Below are 18,580 nucleotides of genomic sequence, written 5' to 3'. Positions count from 1 at the left end.
GATATCTTTGACATACTAATTTCCATCCTTTGCATAAATGCCCAGTAATGGGATTACTGGATCTTATGATAGTTCAATTTGTAGTTTTTTCAGGTACCTCCGTACTGTTCTCCATAGTGGCTGTGCTAGTATGCATTCCCACCCACAGTATACAAGAGTTCCCTTGTCTCTTCATCCTTGCCAGCATTTGTTATGTTTTGTGTTTTTGATAATATCCAGAGTATACTTTTGAAGTCATGTCTTTCTGGCTCCAGAGCCTGAAGGTGTAACACCACCCCGGGCTGCCTCTCCGTAGCATGTTGCCCTGACTTCCTGTTCAAGAAGACTTTTTCTAGCAGGTGTCATTCCTCGATGACTCTCTTAAGATCTTACTCCCTTTGGCATTTTACACTTTACTTGTACAATCTTTCTTTTTTTCCTTAAAAAAATAGCAATTCAAAAAATACAGTTCAAGTGTTCATCATATTTGGGCACACAAGACTTTTCTGAAATTTTTAAAATAATAAAAAATCCCGATAGGGGAAAGGAGGTTGTGTCCTCCTGACCCACATTTTTACATTTTGGTTAAAAAGTCTCTAAAGGGTGCAAAGCGACCCCCTTTGTCATTGGAAACAAATAGGAGCATTCTGTGTGCCACTGTCCACAACCACATAGATATGTTACCCAAGGGAGCTCATCAAGTCTTCAAACATTAAGCAAGCACGACGTGTGTGAGAAACCATATTGGGAAGGAAGACGCCCCTTACTCTGCAGAAGCTTACAAACCAGGAGCTCATCCCTTCAAGGAATCTACAGCCCCCAGACAGATCATAACATTAGGTCTACCAAAGCCCACAAGGCAAGAAGTTCAGGAGAGAAAGAAGTCATAACCACCTTGGAAAAATCTCTACTTGCTTTATCAGAACTCAAAGGCCAATTTCTCACCTCCAGCTTTCTTCTCTAGTGCTTATTGACCAGTACCGGGAGGACCACGCCAAAAGTAAAGCTAGGGTGGCAGAGGCCATTAAACAAATAATAATAATAATTGCAAAGGACAGAGCTAAAGAAACATGTGAGTTTCCCCTGAGCACCCAACTGCGTGACTGAAAAAATGGATTAATTTGTATTTCTAATGGATATTAAAACAAGAATCGTGAATAGGCTAAAACAAATTTAAGGTCAAGCAATGCAAAGTGTTAGGCAGTGCGTTTTCCTTCCACCCTCAGAGGCAGCCTCTCTCATTTGGTTCTTGGGCTCCTTCATAAAAGGGTTCTGTGTATTTTTAATGACCTCAGGTTCTGGGAGGCTCAAGCCACCTAGCCCATTAGGAGGCCTGGCCCCAGGGATGGGTCTGAAAAATGGGCGTTGGAGAGTTAAAGCAGGGCTGACTCCACCAGGCCTGGTCATGTTCGGGCCAAGCACATTGTCCATCCACTGGGAGATGGAAAGGGAGAGAGGAAGGCAGGCCCTCCCACTCACAGGCCACCTGGCAACTTTACTAGGCACTATCCACCCTTTAGGCATAAGTGAAGTATGTGATGGCCATAAAAGGTGGACAGGGGAGTCATTCTCACAAATTCCAAGAAGGTTTTAAGGGCTCCCAAGGCAGGCAGGCCCAGTCGCTGTTTGAAGCTTCTTTTGGGGTGGGAGTGGGGGCGGGGCCGTGCCTTGATGAGGGGAGATGCTTTTAAACAGCTGCCTTTCAAAAACCGTTATCTCTGCTTCTCTGAGAAGCACCCAGCTGTTGTTTGTCCTTCAGGACGGCAAATCCGGTTATTTGTCTCCCTATTCCGTGATATTATAAAGTAACGAATGGTCCATTAAACTAAGTTTGGGCGCCTGGCTCTCCACAGCCACCTCCTCGCCGGCACCCTCAACCGGGGAGGCCGTAGGCACGGGCTGCAGCCTAGCAGCCTCAGTCCTCCTCCCTCCACCTCCTCCCCCTCCTCCCTCCCTCTCCAGCACTCCCTCCCCCCGGTTATTTGGGAGATTAGAGTTCATTAATTAAATCCTGTGCTTAGATCGAACTGTAACATTATTCCAATCACATTTATCTTGCAGGCGGCGGCGGAGATGGCAGCCTCGCTGGAAACGCGCGGGGGAGCCTGAGCCGGCGGCCGGGGACGCACGGCGCTGCGCGCTCCATCGCCACGCCGCCGCGCAGCCCCTCCATCTTCCTGCTCTGAGCTCGGCCCCGCGCGCCCCTGCCTGGGGGGTCCCGTTCCTCTCCGGAGCTCCTGCCTGCCCCCACCCCCGGCCCTTGCCGCTCCCCCCAACCCCCCGCCCGGGTCCCCCTCCTCCGCCACACGCGCTCACACGCCGTGCGCGCACACACACACACACACACACACGCCAGCGAGCCGCTGGCCGCTCAATGGACCGATTTCCCCGGTTTCCCTGAACCCAGCCCAGCCCGGGATGAGAAACTGCAAAATGGCCCGGGTCGCCAGTGTGCTCGGGCTGGTCATGCTCAGCGTCGCCCTGCTGATTTTATCGCTCATCAGCTACGTGTCCCTGAAAAAGGAAAACATCTTCACCACTCCCAAGTACGCCAGCCCGGGGGCGCCCCGAATGTACATGTTCCACGCGGGATTCCGGTGAGTGCGGGCCTCTGTGCGAGCGCCCTCGGGAATTTGGTTGATAGGGTGTTTGGGGAAGGGGAGGCCTGGGGGAGGGGTGTTTTTGCTTCTCCTAGACTCTTTGGGCCAGATAACTGCGCGGTCCTTCCACTCCTCTCTCTAATTCTCCCTTCCCCCTCCCTTTTATTTTTTTAACCCAAAGCCCCTGGAAGCTGTCGTCCTAATCGATGTGATTGCATTTCTCGTATTCTTCCTCGGCATCCTTTCCCTCATTTCAGAAGTGGGGGTTGGGGGAGGCTTTCAGGAGGGTGAGGGTGGAGGGAAAGACCGTGTGTGTGTTCGGGAGGGGGCGGCGAGCCGAGGTGGACAGGCGTGAGGGGAGCGCCCTCCCCGCGCCCTGTCCGCAGACTCCGCGGACCGGGCCCGGGCTCGGGGCGGTGCGGGCGGTTTAATGGCGCAGGCGCCGGACTCCCCTCGCGCCCTCCTCCTCTCCTCCCCCACCGCTATCAAACGTTGCGCGGGTTTATTATCAGGAAGCCCATGGGGCGTTCTCCCTCGACCCTTTCCACCGCTGCCACAGCCCACCCCCCTTTCCGGGATTGCTGCAATTCCCCCGCCCCCTGAGGGAAGCGAGCCTTGGAAGGGCCGCTTACCCTCGCCAGGTCGGAGTCGCTGCCAGGCTCAGGGCCGGTCTGGGAAGGCTCCAGGCGCAGCTTGACGCAGCTCTGCGAGAGCCCCCTCCCCTACCTGTGACCCCGGGAACTCTCCCAGCGAGGCCTCCTGACCGGCAGGTGGCAATTGCAAAGTGCCACCTGTGGTCCAAGCCGGGACCGAGGCGCGGAACCCAGAGGAGCCCCGCCTCGGCGGAGGAGCGGAGTTGGCCGGCGGCCCCCGGGGGTCCCCAGCCAAGTTATAGGAAGCGAAATCGGACGTGGGCTCGGGAAGGAAGAGGTTAAGGCAGGAGCCACCCCCGGCAGTGCCCTGGGCCTCCGGTTTCCTCTGCCCTTTCCCCCAAAATCAATTCTCTCAGGCTGCGGGGGCGTCGCGGCTTTGGCTGGCGGGGCGGCCGCTGTCCGCGGTGCTGACTTCCTGGTCCTCGCTGCGCCGCCTGGGCCCGGCGTGCGCCCTGCTCTCCGCATGACGGCCATTTTATGGTCTCTCTGGCACCCGGAGGGATGGACAATGGAGACAGGGTTCCCTAGTTTTCTTTCTTTCTCCCGGGCGTGTGTGGGAGCACAGGGTGAACCAAATGAGCGGGGTTCCGGGACGGAACGTAGCCCGTGCGCGTGCCAGCCGCCCCCGCCCCGGCCGCTGGACTTTTAATGGCTACCTCGGCTTCCCCAAGCTGAGGCCAGCACGCTTGTCTGTGCTCATGCTCCTCTCCAGGTCACAATTTGCGCTGAAGTTTCTAGACCCGTCATTTGTGCCCATTACGAATTCTCTCACCCAGGAACTCCAAGAGAAACCTTCTAAGTGGACATTTAATCGGACAGCGTTTTTACATCAAAGGTAGGATAGGCGGAAAAGACCTAAAAGGTGCTTTTAAGAATTCTGGAGCTCAAAACAAAACAAAAACAAGCAAACAAAAACATCTAAAACAACAAACATCTATACCTCCCACCCTCACCACCAGGTGTATCTGCATTGTTTTCTTGGCCTGACTGCACAAAGCAATGATCAGGAGCCCTCCCCTGTGTATGTAGTGCCCTTTCATAAAAAGGACACATCAGGAGGACCAATTTGAAAAGAAAAAAAAAGTATTTCATTTGGGCTTGATTGAGCACCATGATTTACAGCTAACAAGTCTGGCAAGTACTGCCAAAGCCATCTATTTCTTAAAAACAGACAAAAGGTTAGTTGCAAAAAGACCACCCTACACATTTTCATTCCCTCACTGAAAAAGAAAAAACTTGAAAAATAGAATAAAATGGTATTGTTTCACTGAAACACACGGAAAATGCCATAATCTGTCTCCATCAAATGCTGGTAAAAATGCTGGCCCAAATATATGTAGGTATTTAACTGGTTTTGTTTTGGTTTTGCCTGTTTTCATTGTCTTTACAGATTTAAACTTATTGTAAAGCTACCTAACTCAATTCATACTAGTTGTAGCAGCTTCACTTTATACACATAAGATGGTTTTTGGTTATTGGTTTTGTTTTTTGTTTTTTTAGGTGGAAGGAAGAAGGATGAGATTTGTTCAAATATATTTATTCTACTCAGTGATTCTGGTCTACTCTTAGCAAACCACGATAACTCATTACTCCTTCCTTCATGGTGGGATTGTACTGCTAAATGGGATGTGAGCCATCTAGTGTATTCATTAGAAGTGTGAATACTTATTTTACGAACCACTCTATTTAGGGAGTTGTGTTTTGGTCATAGCATTTCTAGTGATTGCTCTCTCTCGCTTTTAAAAGTTTAATCTATGGGCAGAATTAAAACAAATGCAGTGGATACTCACGGTATCATGAAAATATTGTTTAGTTGAAAAGTCAACATACAGTCATATGATTATGATTAACATTTTTAAAACACTTTAATTATAAATTAGTTCATGAAAATCGATCAATCTAAAACTCTAGAAGTGCTGTGGGTTTTTTTTAATAATTGGGAGGGTTTTAATTCAATATTAATTTTATGGACAACCCAGAAAATTTTCATGGGGAGAACACATTCTAGCTTTCCCTAAAACATGTTTCTAACGTAATAAAAAATATTCTTCCCAACTAGGCCATGTGACCCAAATGACCAGTCAGAAGAATATTTCCTTCTCAAAACTTCCCTCATTTCAATTAATTAAATAATCTTTAATTAAATTTTTACAAGTAGCATTTAAAATCTGCCTTACCTTTTTAACAGCTTGTAAGAATGGTACTGGTAACTTGGGGAGTTTTAAAGATTTCAGTTGCTGTTGCCTATATTTTGAAGAATGAAGTCATTTTTTAAAATAAAATTCCAGGCAATGTGATGATATGCAAAGCATTTCATTTCATTCCTGCTACATTTTAGGCAAAAGTTTCAAGAAATTTAATGGGTTTATTTAATATTGGAGAATCTAGCAGCAAAGTAGCATGTTACTGATCTCTTTTGAATATTATAAATAGCTGAAACTTTAAGAAGAGATACTTAATTTTACTTAAAGCTCAATACAAAAACAACCTGAAATTAGTTCTAAGTATCAGTCTTGCCTTGTTTATGTACTTAATTGTTAGAATATGGACATATTTTTAGGATTTATAATAGCCTTGTTTTCTAAGGATTAAATTTCTTCAACTAAATTGTGTTTCTGTATAATCAAATAGAAAACAATCTCTGTTTCATTATTCAAAGGACCTTAATGAGATTATCATCTCATTTCTATTAAATATTCAGCTATACCCACTGCTATTACCATCTTCCTATTTTAATAATAGATAGTGCTATACCAACTCATATCTGCTTGGCTTTTATTTGGACACCAATGATATTTGATATTCTTTGAGCACTGCAGCCCAGTAACAAACAAGTAGAACCTAGTTACAAACTCTGTGTTACTAATGTTTGTGTATTAATGTGAGCTCTTTCAGGCCTGTGTAAATTGTCTCTCTGTATTTTCTGACACAATTTGGTCTATGCCTCCCTGCTGATTAAATAAGATACACTCTTCACATAGAGTAGAAAACCAAGGAATGGCAGCTTAAACTGAAAGTTGCATTTATAAGCCTCAAAGAATATACCCAGAAACTGACTGAAAGATTAGAATATGTATACATTCTGAAGTAGTCCTCCCTTCAAGGATCACAATTATGTATGTATAATCTTTTTTGGATTCAATAAGTCTAAGATTCCCACTGAATGCAATGGCAGCATAAGACATAAGATGGAAAAATCAATTCTTCTGAATGGAATGCTTTTAATGAATTTCTTTTTATTTTAGGCAAGAAATTCTTCAGCATGTCGATGTAATAAAAAATTTTTCTTTGACCAAGAATAGTGTTCGGATTGGACAACTGATGCACTATGATTATTCCAGCCATAAATATGTTTTCTCTATTAGCAATAACTTCCGGTCACTGCTTCCAGATGTGTCACCCATTATGAACAAGCATTATAATATTTGTGCTGTGGTTGGAAATAGTGGGATCCTGACAGGGAGCCAGTGTGGACAAGAAATAGATAAATCAGATTTTGTTTTCCGTTGCAATTTCGCCCCTACGGAGGCTTTCCAAAGAGATGTTGGAAGAAAAACCAACCTTACCACCTTCAACCCCAGCATCCTGGAAAAATATTACAACAATCTCTTGACTATTCAGGATCGTAACAACTTTTTCCTCAGTTTAAAAAAGCTTGATGGGGCCATTCTTTGGATCCCTGCATTTTTCTTCCACACTTCAGCAACTGTGACCAGGACATTAGTTGACTTTTTTGTTGAACACAGAGGTCAGTTAAAAGTCCAATTGGCTTGGCCGGGAAATATAATGCAACATGTCAACAGGTGTGTATATTTTATTGCATTTTACTCATACCCTACCAGATGGCAAATCAATGTTGTAATCTCTTGGGGGTGGGAGCCATCCAATTCTTCAGTTGTTACGGTTAGTTAGTAGTTTGGAGAAACTCATATCCTTTGTAATGAGTGAATGAATGAATCATTCTAGCTAAGAAGTTCCATCTACCCACAGCTGGTAACCAAGTGTCAAATGGAAGCACTGGTGCTTCATGAGTCTCTTGTCTCTATTCTTTGTCCTCTCCCTTGGTAGTAAGGCTATGGAGCAGTCATGAAAATCACCACGAATCAAGAATTTTCTTTAAATAGATAGCTATATTCCAAGAATGCCAGTGGCTAGAGACAAAGCAAGTGTTTTTTGTAGAAATGATGCAGTTGACTTAAATTTATGTGTTTTTTAGATATCCAAGGTTAGCAAACTGCCTAAGTAAATCATAAATTACACAATCTACCTTTATAATCTGATACTTGAGTGCAAAAACATGGAAAAAAGTATTTTATGAGCATGTGGTTATCTCTTGGAATTTGATAGCCAAATCAGCCAGGGATGCAATATTTTCATCTAGTCTTGTGATTTTCAAATCTGGTTATACATTAGAATCACTTGAGAGCATTAAAAATACTATTGTCTGGGCTCTGCCTCAAGAGATCCTAATGTAATTTATCTGGTGGGCAAGGAGGTGGAGACCAGGTACTTGGTATTTTTAACAACTCCCCTGATGATTCCAATATGCAGTCAGAATTGAGAACCACTAGTCCAGGGCATTTTATAAAACAAGATTATTTGTAGAATTTTTTTTCCTTTATCTGGAGAAAATTAATTCAATTTCAGTTTCCCCTATGTAAGGAGCTTCAGTGTCCTAACATAGCTCCAGATTTTATTACAAGTTGGGGTGGGTTCTGGGAGACCTGGTAAACAGGGAATTCTGAAGATCTTTGTTCCACAATAAATTATTCCTATCCTGTAGTCACCTAAAGTTCACCATATGTAAGATCTGTTTCGTTAACCTCTCGTAGGAGGAGGAATTATAGTATAATAAACTGGTGTGTATCTCAACGGTAGAGTGATGCCATAATTTACAGTCCAAACTGGAACTTTTTCTTTAAGAGAAAGATGATGCTATTAATAATTACAACACAGATAACTGACAAACTGGGATTGTTCCAGTTCCCCAGGGTATATGGTCACCTTTTTAAGTGGTAATGTAGCCCAGCTCCTAAGTTTAAAGATGAGTCAACTGAGGTACAAGGAGCAGAAGTTATTTACCCAAAGCAGAAGTTATTTACCCAAAACAGAAGTTATTTACCCAAAGAAGTTATTTACCCATGGGACAGTTGGCAGGAGACAACCAAAAACATTGTCAAAGTAAATTTCATCTGGAAGGAGAAAGGTTCACCTTTAAAACCTTCAAGTCATGAAGAAGGAACTACATGTGCTTAGAAACTTTCAGAAACTAGCCTGTGTGACTGCCTGCCACAAAAGTGGAGTTAATCATAATGTTTCATAGCTACTCAGGCTTCAACAAAATACATGGGGTCAATGAAAACTGGAAGGAAATACAGTCCATAGAAACCAGACTCATGAATAGTTTAATTCTGCCTGCATCTCAGTGATAAATACACATAACACATAGAAGCCTCACATATTTGGCAGTATCAGCAGGAAGGCTTCAGAGTATTAACATTATTTAAATATGGAAGGAATAACAACTATAATTTATTATTTACATTTAATACTTCTTACATACTTTCTGAATTTAAAAAAATTTAACATGCCAGATTGTGACATGCTGAAGATGGGCTTGGGGACCCCTAGTTAGAAGACAAAGAAGCAAGGAATACAATCTTTTACAAGACAGTGAAGAAAAATAAAGCTCCACAGTCTTTCTAAACCCTCAATGAAGGATTTAGTTCTAGGTTTGAGAAAGGAAGGGACAGAGGAGTTCCCCTTAGATTAAACAACCTCCTTCACCCTATCCAAGAGCCCTTTATGTAAGAAAGGCACAATCATTCTTTTTGGTGGCCTTCTGTTGTGTCACTGCTGAGTCAGAGCCACACTACTCTTTAGAGAATCCCAGGGGCAGGGGCAGCTCCAAGGTCCAGCTTCAAAGGTATGTAAAAAGTGTGATCCCAGGAAATCCCATGCTCAGAAGGGCCCGACACTTGGTTTAATACTTTGCTCTTGCACTATACTTTTGAACCAAGAATCCACATTTTTATTTCTTACTGGATCTCTCAAATTATGTAGCCAGTTGTGCCCAGAGGTTCGTTTTTTTGTTTTTTGTTTTTTGTCACCTAAAAGATAATTTCAAGGCAAGTACTATTTAAAAGTTACACTGACAAATCCACTACCTAGCCCAGTCAGATTGACCTTGCTGATTGAAAACTTCAACGCTGATCTCTGAATCCACATGTACTTATTGTTCCACAGGTACTGGAAAAACAAACATTTGTCACCTAAACGACTGAGCACAGGTATTCTTATGTACACCCTTGCGTCAGCAATATGTGAAGAGATCCACTTGTATGGATTTTGGCCTTTTGGATTTGACCCTAACACAAGGGAAGATCTTCCATACCATTACTATGACAAAAAAGGAACCAAATTTACCACCAAGTGGCAGGAGTCCCACCAGCTGCCTGCTGAGTTTCAGCTGCTGTACCGAATGCATGGGGAAGGGCTCACCAAGCTGACTCTGTCACACTGTGCCTAAGAACTCCGAACGGAAAGTGCCAAATGGCTGTTTAAAAAGTGCCCCAAATCAAATTGAATAGTCTTCAGAATAGAACCCTAGAGAATGTTTTATAAGGATTGTCTGCCATTTAAAGGGAAAGATGTCTTTTCTCTTTTGCACTGCTCTTTTAAGAGTTTTAGCAGATTTAGCAGGACATGCATTGAAGCCACATGGTTTAGACTTGATTGATAAAGAGAATGTTGCATTTGGAACTATGCTGCTAATGAAACAGTTTGAAGTATTTTCATGTTTAGATTTTAATAATAAACTGTCTCTCATTTTTATGAGGACCAGAGCTATAGTTTCTGCAGCTCTGCTCAGATACAGTCCTCATAATCAGAGGCCTCTGGCCAACTGGGGCAGTATCTTTTCCTGGTGGGATCAGACTGTGAAAAATGGAAATGTAAAAAATTGGTTTGCATATCTCATCTTCTGTCTCTCTCCCTATCTCTATCTCTATCATCATCATCCTCTCTCTCTCTCTCTCTCTCTGCAACGACTCCCTGCCCTACCACCGTGGAATTTAATAATTTGCTAGGAATCCTATTGAATTCGCTTTGCTTGTATGTGTTGCATTTGTATTTGATGTGTTTAAGGTTCTGGGTAACTTTGATGTTTCATGACAAAATGAGCAAATCATGATGGACCCCCTTGTGATTCCTTTTTTTAAAAATGCCTCTGATGCAGTCCTCACTAGTCCATTCAGTCATTCTGCAGCAGTATGGTCCCTCTGTGGTGAGTGGGATACAGGGCAGTGCATCTTTCATGATCACAAAAAAGGCTAGGTCGTGGGTGGCATTGCATCTCTTGACTTAGGCATTATTATGGCAAATGATAGCACCGTGGCTACATCTCAAGGCCATTTCAGCCTAAATTTAGTGCCTCCCATGATCCCAACCCATGCACTGGGCTGGGTCTTGTCTCAGAATATAGAGGCAGTGAATCAGCTTAAGATCCTGGACACATAAAGGAAAAGGAAGAATACTTAGAAGTTGTTATGGAATCCTGTGTACCCTAAAGTGTGATAACCATGTCACCCACTCCAGCTGGGATAAAGTGGAGGAGGAGCTTGGCCAGGCTGGGCACCCATGTGAATAGTGCTGAGGTGCAGTCGTTTTCCATATCATTGTGTGCACAACCACCAATCCAGAACCATTTGTTCTCTTTAAGAACATTGTAGCACTGGCTGTTTCCTCTTTCCACCGAAGTCAGAGCTATATACCTACAAATTAAGCATTTCAAAAGAAAAAGCCATTGTGTAGTGGCAAGAGTTGGAATCCAAGATTATGTAGATGTGCCATGAAGGAAGTCGCTGGCCATTCTCATTTTCTTTATTTCAGCCTTATGAGTAGAAATCAAATCATTCCCATTCCTGGCTTTTTACTGAGCAGCACTTTGTTCTTCCAAATCAGCCCAAAGTCTGGCCAAATTGATGTTAAATTTTAATAAGAGTTTCTTTCTTCTTTCCAAATGCCAGTCAAGCATATTTGTTACGAATTTGAGTGGGGCAGCTCATTCTTTTCCTGAAATCTAGATTGCCTGCAATGTGACAAATAACTGTTTTAAAAATGTGCTGCAGTTCAGTAATCAGCTCATTGCCCCTCTTTAGGAAGTATGATCATGCCTAAAATTAAACCAAATATGGTAAAGAAAGACACCACCCTTATGCTCACCTTCTGCCTGATCCTAACACTGCCTTATTATTCTTTTCAGAAAGCAATCTAATTAGAATAGCTTGCATAGATCCAGATGTTAACAAACGAATCAACACCAAGTTCAAATGTGTTGCCAACTGTGACACACATTACCATATAATTATAACAGGAGATATTAAAAACATTTTAAATTCAGTGGTATAATTTAATGGGTATCACAACCACACCATGTTTGTTCCCTGTCCCTTTGGTTTTTTTTGTTTCGTTTTTGTTTTGTTTGGGATGAAGTCTCTCTCTGTCACCCAGACTGGAGTGCAGCGGTACAACCTCAGCTCACTGCAATATCTGCCTTCTGGGTTCCAGTGATTCTTCTGCTTCAGCCTCCCATGCAGCTGGGATTACAGGCGCCTGCCACCACACCCGGCTAATTTTTGTATTTTTAGTACACACGGGGTTTCACCATGTTGGTCAGGCTTGTCTTGAACTCCTGACCTCAAGCAATCCACCCGCCTCGGCCTCCCAAAGTGCTGGGATTACAGGCATGAACCACTGCACCCGGCCCCTGTTCCCTGTCCCTTGGAAGAGGACTGTACTATCCTCACACTGCGCTGTGTTGGGATCACTGAGAGACTGCTAACTGACAGAAGTGTTTAGTTGGCTGTTCCTGTGCTCTTAGTTCATTTGGTTACAGCTAAGTGATATTAATGCCAATATTACATGGGCCAGATTCTGACTCTGGAGTTTTAATCCCAGTGTGCCCATTCGTTTTCACTAAATATAAATGCATAGACACTTTAAATGAAAGCAGGTTAAAAGAGGAAAAGACCATAATCTCTAAAAACAGTTTATTGTTCTGTAGTGGACTATTTAAATTTTATCTCATCATAATGCCAAGGATGCTTTTTTTAAAGTTCAGAGAGATTTTTAAAATCTCACTGCATTCTTGGCTCCATCTTAACCTTAGAGTAGGAGGACCTTCCCATCCTCCACCACTGTGTCATCTATTACTTTAATGAAAATTCAAAATAGTGAGGAAATGGACTTCTCTTCGGAATTTGCGGGGTTTAGAGATCAGGCTCATCTCTGCTTTTAAGGAGGACTTCCTGGAGATGATCCCAATAGATCACCCTTCTCTTTTGAAGAATAGCAGCTTCTAGCTGATCATGCAAACTCTGTTTGTTTTTAAAGACTGTTTCAAATCTATACAACCACTTTTATGACCAAAAAAGTGTGTGTGCCCCAAGTGTCCTGATTAGAAAGGCAGCTGGCTGTCCTGCAGCTCCCAGGCTTGGGTAGTCAAGTGCAGTGAACTGAGCAGTAATCAGCTCAGGACCATTGGCTCTTTCCTCCTCAGTCAGCTACAGATACATGCCCTGAGTTTTGCATTGACCTTGATTTGTTGGTTCTAGACTAATTATATCCTTTTGTCAGAGCCTTTCCCTTTTTTAGGATACTCACAGGAGAGTCCACCTCCAACTATTGGAATACATTTTACCATAAAGCCCCCAAGGCTCTCTACCGCTAACACCAACACAGATAACCAATTAAGTTGCAGAAAGGGGAAATAATCACAAACATTTGTCAACCTGCTTGATGCTAGACCCTCGGTTTTCATTGTTTATTCTGAGTGTCATATGCAGACACAGATCCAAGGGAGACAGGGTTAAATGGTGGTGTCAAGAATTCCTCCCATGCCCCAAAAATCTCTCCCATATTTGATTATTAAAATGTCTATCATTTCTCCACCTTGTGTCTGTGTCGTAAGTGTCTGTGACTATTGTAAAAGTGCTGTATGTTTAGTAGCATTGTGTGTGCCTGGCAGTGCTATGACTGTTGTGCCATCTGTCTGTGACATTGATGTCAGGTACCTGGCCGTGGGGCTACCAGCAAGGATGTGCAAAGGAAGAACCGCTGCCCCTGCCTCCAGCCTCCTTATGCCCAAGCCACTACTTATCCATGAATGTGAGTGCCAAGACAAACCTAATTTGGTGGGGAAGCCAAAGAATGAGAGAACATTTCTTCTGATTTGAGTCAAGCCACTAATTATTAGGCACTCTCAGACAACAAAGCGGTATTGACCTGAAGTCAAAGGAAGCAGGGAAAACATTGTAGAATGCTAGGACATTGGAAATGAAGAGGCCTACAGCTTCTCCAGTTTTGATTCCTGACTTTGCAAATGAGAAAATGAAGAAACAGAGAGGCTAGGTGATTTGCCCAAGATGACATAGTCAATTAGTGGAGAAATTATGATTCCTCCTCTAGAACTTCTTGGCCTTATCAGCATTAAGTGAAGCCGGGCTCACGGGGAAAGTGATTTTGGTCTGGGATCTGCAGGGCACGTAAGTTAGAAAGGCTATAAAAAAGGAGAAAAGGTTCTCCCCTCCCAAAAATTACTTCCCAACACAGAATAATAAGGGAAATTCTTGTGTGGGTATACAACTGTTCACCGATTATCACCTACCTTCTTCCTGAGATGAAAGAAAACTCTCTTGGTAAATCATGATTTGGTAAATAACAATTTAGTTACTGGTGGTTCATGCTTGACAGCTGGAATCTTACCCAATAAGCTATTCATCTTAATAAAGCCTTGTTTCAGTAACGTGTATGCATAATTTAGAAGCTGAAGGCTGAAAATGGTTGTGTACTTCTCCACATTTATAAGTTTCATCAGGGGTCCCTTGAGTTAAGAAATGCCTTCTATTTTATAGGTAATCTCAACAGCACAGCATACTTTGAAATATTGTGTTTGGTTCAATATGCTAAGAATATATACAAATAATTTTGTGGGTCTTCATGTGCAAAATGACAAACTGAGTAATTTTCTGTATAATTCTGGATTCTTAAAACCTTTTTTCCCATAATTGTTTGAATGCCCTAGGCAGAAGTTTCTGTTTAAGCCTCTATTTCTCCCTGAATGTGTAGAGCTGTTACTTTGCTTACAAAGGGGCTGTGTGTTTGTGGCTGGAGAGCCCAGATGGAGCACCCTGGGTGCTGGGGATTGAGGACACCTTGGCCAGCTGATTGACCTGTCTGGACTCTGTGGCCCGATTAATCAAGGCCACAGATCAGTTGGTACCAAGCACCAAAATGACTCATTATGCCTCTCTCACGCTCCGACTGCTTTGCCACATAGATACAACATTTGAAATAGGAAACATTTTAGAAGTCATTATTGTATTACGTATTGTTGTATTATGCAGTATTTCTGAAAATTTATTTTTATTGTGATGACTTATGATTGAAGACATATGTGTTTGAATAGATGTTCCTCAATGAAGCCTATTCTCTTGTTGTTGATGACAGTGGCGTCACAGTGAAGAGCTGCTGCAGATTAACTGACTTCAGTTTAAGGTAACCATGGGGTTCTGGGGTTAGGACTCAGATTATGCAGCTGATCCCCAGCAAACACAGCTGTATGAAATAAACAACTCTTCAAAATACAACTCTTGCTCCCCACTCCAGACCTTTGATTCATAATGTCCTGGGATAAGTCCAACTTACAAACATTCCCAGGTGATTCATGTGGCCAGCATTTGGAAACAAATAATATATACGTCGGGAGTTATCTATATCATTTTGAACAAAGTAGCTAAATGTTTATCCCTCCTTGTGCCATTGGTTTCACATGTTCCTTGAAGTTATCATGGTAAATGGCAATATAGATACAGTCTTAGTGATTCAGCAATTCGCCTGCTTCAGCTGAATTGACCAGCTGCTAATTTATAAGCAAATAGAAACTGATCAGTTTAGTCAGAAGGAATGCAAAGCCGAAGACAAGGTGGAGAGCATAGCTTTAATACACGCTTTATCTCAAGTCCAGCTCTTCATATTTCCCTCTTTACATTTCAAACTAAGAGACAGATCTCAGGTCACTCGTCTTTAGAACTGGTGAGATTGAGAAGCAGGGAACTTAAATAGTTTATGCAGATTCCATTTGGAAGTCATTCCTAGAGCCTAAAATATTTCTCTAAGGGGTCTGATTTATCAACCTCAGGTGATATCCAAAACGCAAACGTATTCAGACTAAAATGAAACCAATCAATAAAGGAAATTCAAGAGACTCCAGTTCTAAGACTAACCCAGTATAAGAGGGGTGGTCAGTTATTACTAGTGGCCTTGTACCCGCCTCTGTTGGATAATGTGTCACTATCCTAATGAAGCTTTGGCCAGATTTCTTTCTATAGCCGTGCATGTAGAAAGGCTTTAGACAACAGTGATACCAAAGGATTCCTTTGATTCTTCTTCTGTGTGATTCTCAGACAGTTTTAGCTCTTTGGTGTGCTGCCAAATGTTTAACACCTGGCTCTGGAAAACCGTGGAACCCAGATTTTTAGCACCTACCAATTTCCATGGTGTAAATACTCTCATCTCAGCCAATTTCAAGCTACTAACTTAATGTCAACCAGCTGAAAACACAACAAACTGTTTTCAAGAGCCAGTATAAGTTGGCTCCAATACAGCATGAGTCAGCTCCAGCACAGCACTGCCTGAACAATTTTTAAGTCAGTGAATACCAAATAGGAAAAGCTAGCAGCAGCTTTGGAGGGATTTTAAATATCCCCTCCACCACGGGGAGCATTTCCATGTTGGTTAGTTTTACTGATTTTTAGTAGAAGAGCATATTATTGGGTCCTAAGGTGTTCGAATATTCCACATGACTCTTAGGAACTTCTCAACAGACTCCTCAGTACCTTAGGAGATTACCAGCCATGGCTTTTCTGATTTCTAAGGGTGACCCTCCAGAAAAACATTCTTTAACTACCAGTTAAAACCATGTTTGGCTGATCTTTTAAAAATATATATAAACACCAATAGTTTATCACTTGTTTCCCCACCTTTGTCATTTTCCCTATCCACTTGCCCCCCGTCATCCTTCTGACACACACACACAAAATTATAGGCATCCACAAAATAGTTTCTGCAAAGGAGCAGGGGAAGAACAAGGCACCCTATAAGCTCACTTGGCTCTATATATCTGGAAAAGCTCTGAGGTTCCAAAGTCTCTACCCAACCAGGGGACACCCAGTAAACACCATGCCTAGAGTTTAAGTTGCACTCAGCTGGAGTTGATTTACCCTCAGAAAAGTTTCCAGTGGTCAAGAAATACCACTAAGTAGGACTATTTCTGGGCAAGTTCATTGCTGACTGGACAAACTTTTCAGGATAAGTTGTCATGTGATGCTTTGCTGTTAGCTAAGCTAATACAAGACTGGACCATGAAAAACACAAATCTACTAACACACATTTGGCCACTGCAGTCCCCTGGCATGGAGTAATACAGCAACTGTCCTTCCTCACCACTAGCTGTGAGTATACTTCCAACTGAGTGTTTAGAAATCAGATACCCTGGTAATCTACAGAACAAGCTTTGTTTGCAAATTGGAAGTGTTTCTGGTAGAAGCCATTCTTAGGTGGGCTTAATTAAATCTTTTGGAAGGCAGTGCTGGGGGGAAAAATTTTGCCTAATTCCTTGGACACAGTGAGTGGCCATAAGTTGTTATTCTGCATGTAGTAAATCAAAATTAGATCGTGAAGGATCAAATCTCCTTTCCTTGCTGTAATAAAATACCCTATGAGTTCCGTAAGGCATTTCTAAACTGTAAATGCTTAAAATGCAAGTTGGACATTTTCTATACTATATGTAAAATGCCCGGTTATATCTGTTTGCTTTCTTCCTAATGGTCATTGAAATGAGCTTGTTTGTCTACATTGAGCAAGTTATATTTTATTTTAAATGAGTCAGCCACATGTTCAGATATTTGTCTGTATTCCCAAGAAGTTGCATGCAGCCTGGGCACAAGTATGCCTTCACCCTTTGGCTATTTTCCTGACACCAAAGAGAGAAGTCCACAGCTGCAAGCACAAGGGACTTGGCAGGTAGGCCTTATTATGAACGAATTCACAGCAAAACTGTTACTGAGGAACCAGCCACTCCCATAATATTTTTAGCCTTAGGGAAGAAAATTGGTAGGGAAGAAAAATCGGCAGACAGTGGGAGAGAGGTTTGGTCAACGTGCATAAGTAGAATAAAGTCATTGAAGTACTTGAAGAAAGAAGAGACAGTTTCCCTCTGAAATATGGGATCTAGACCATTTTGTAAGACTGAGAATAACTGTACCCCATATTAGAAATGTTCTTTCGCCATATTTCAAGATCCAGATCTGAACTCATACTGTGCAGAAAAGCACAAGAGCCCTTACAGCCAAGAGCCCTGGGAGAAGTTTACTGACAGGCTGAGATCCAGTTACCAAGCATCATTAGTTAGCACTGAAATTCTCCCAGGACACACAAAAATGTATTGAAACATCACAATACTCTATCATTTACTCACATGGGACAACCACCTAAGTCTGTAGCAAAACTTTACAGATGCAGATGTTATCTCAGGTCAGGATTCCAGATCAACGTTCTTCATGTGGAGATGAGACAAGTGAGGTTCGGAAAGTTGGAGTGACTTATCTGCAAAGCTAGCTAACTGGAATCAGAGTCTGGGTCTCCCAACCACTGATTCTTTTTTTTTTTCTTTTTTTTTTGAGACGGAGTTTCGCTCTTGTTACCCAGGCTGGAGTGCAATGGCGCGATCTTGGCTCACCGCAACCTCCACCTCCTGGGTTCAGGCAATTCTCCTGCCTCAGCCTCCTGAGTAGCTGGGATTACAGGCACGCGCCACCATGCCCAGCTATTTTTTTGTATTTTTAGTAGAGACGGGGTTTCACCATGTTGACCAGGATGGTCTCGATTTCTTGACCTCGTGATCCACCTGCCTTGGCCTCCCAAAGTGCTGGGATTACAGGCATGAGCCACCGCGCCCGGCCCTCCAACCACTGATTCTGCTACACCACACTGCTGCTTCTGTTGGTTAGATGGACATTGACAATCCATTGTGAAAGCATAAATTAGAAGTCAAGACAAAAGAATGTTTGTGATATCTTCTCTCACTTTGGTTTCACCATTTCATTTTAGCATCATTTTAAAGAATAGTATATTAGTATAGAATGAGGAACAAAGCTCTTTAAGAGTAACGATGAAGCCAAAAGGTCAAAATGTAGAAGAACAGAGAATGTAAGTTATTAAATAAATGAGCAAGAAGTACGTGTCAGGGAAAATAAATACTTCTTATATTGTTAATACCATGATTCCCTG

At 42.6% G+C, this 18,580-nt stretch overlaps 1 protein-coding gene across 1 annotated transcript; it reads left to right on the top strand.

The window, feature by feature from the left end:
* The first annotated feature begins 2,331 nt into the window (after positions 1-2,331).
* On the top strand, positions 2,332-13,005 carry ST8SIA3 (ST8 alpha-N-acetyl-neuraminide alpha-2,8-sialyltransferase 3). Its single transcript, XM_012446471.3, has 4 exons — positions 2,332-2,576; positions 3,945-4,067; positions 6,478-7,035; positions 9,479-13,005. The coding sequence occupies exons 1-4, from the start codon at positions 2,398-2,400 to the stop codon at positions 9,759-9,761; spliced, it is 1,143 nt and encodes a 380-aa protein (XP_012301894.1). The 5' UTR covers positions 2,332-2,397; the 3' UTR covers positions 9,762-13,005.
* The last annotated feature ends 5,575 nt before the right edge of the window (positions 13,006-18,580 follow it).

The sequence above is a fragment of the Aotus nancymaae genome, unplaced genomic scaffold, assembly GCF_030222135.1.
Source record: "Aotus nancymaae isolate 86718 unplaced genomic scaffold, 86718_ANA_hifiasm-v0.15.2.pri h1tg000020l, whole genome shotgun sequence".
Taxonomy (NCBI): Eukaryota; Metazoa; Chordata; class Mammalia; order Primates; family Aotidae; genus Aotus; species Aotus nancymaae.
Note: the sequence above shows the minus strand (reverse complement) of the source record. Positions and strands in the feature narration are given on the sequence as shown.

Bases quoted from the DNA above. Each gene is read 5' to 3' on its own strand.
- ST8SIA3 (XM_012446471.3), top strand. From the start codon at position 2,398: ATGAGAAACTGCAAAATGGCCCGGGTCGCCAGTGTGCTCGGGCTGGTC. The intron at 2,577-3,944 runs GTGAGTGCGGGC...GCTCCTCTCCAG, and splicing joins ATGTTCCACGCGGGATTCCG to GTCACAATTTGCGCTGAAGT. The intron at 4,068-6,477 runs GTAGGATAGGCG...TTTTTATTTTAG, and splicing joins ACAGCGTTTTTACATCAAAG to GCAAGAAATTCTTCAGCATG.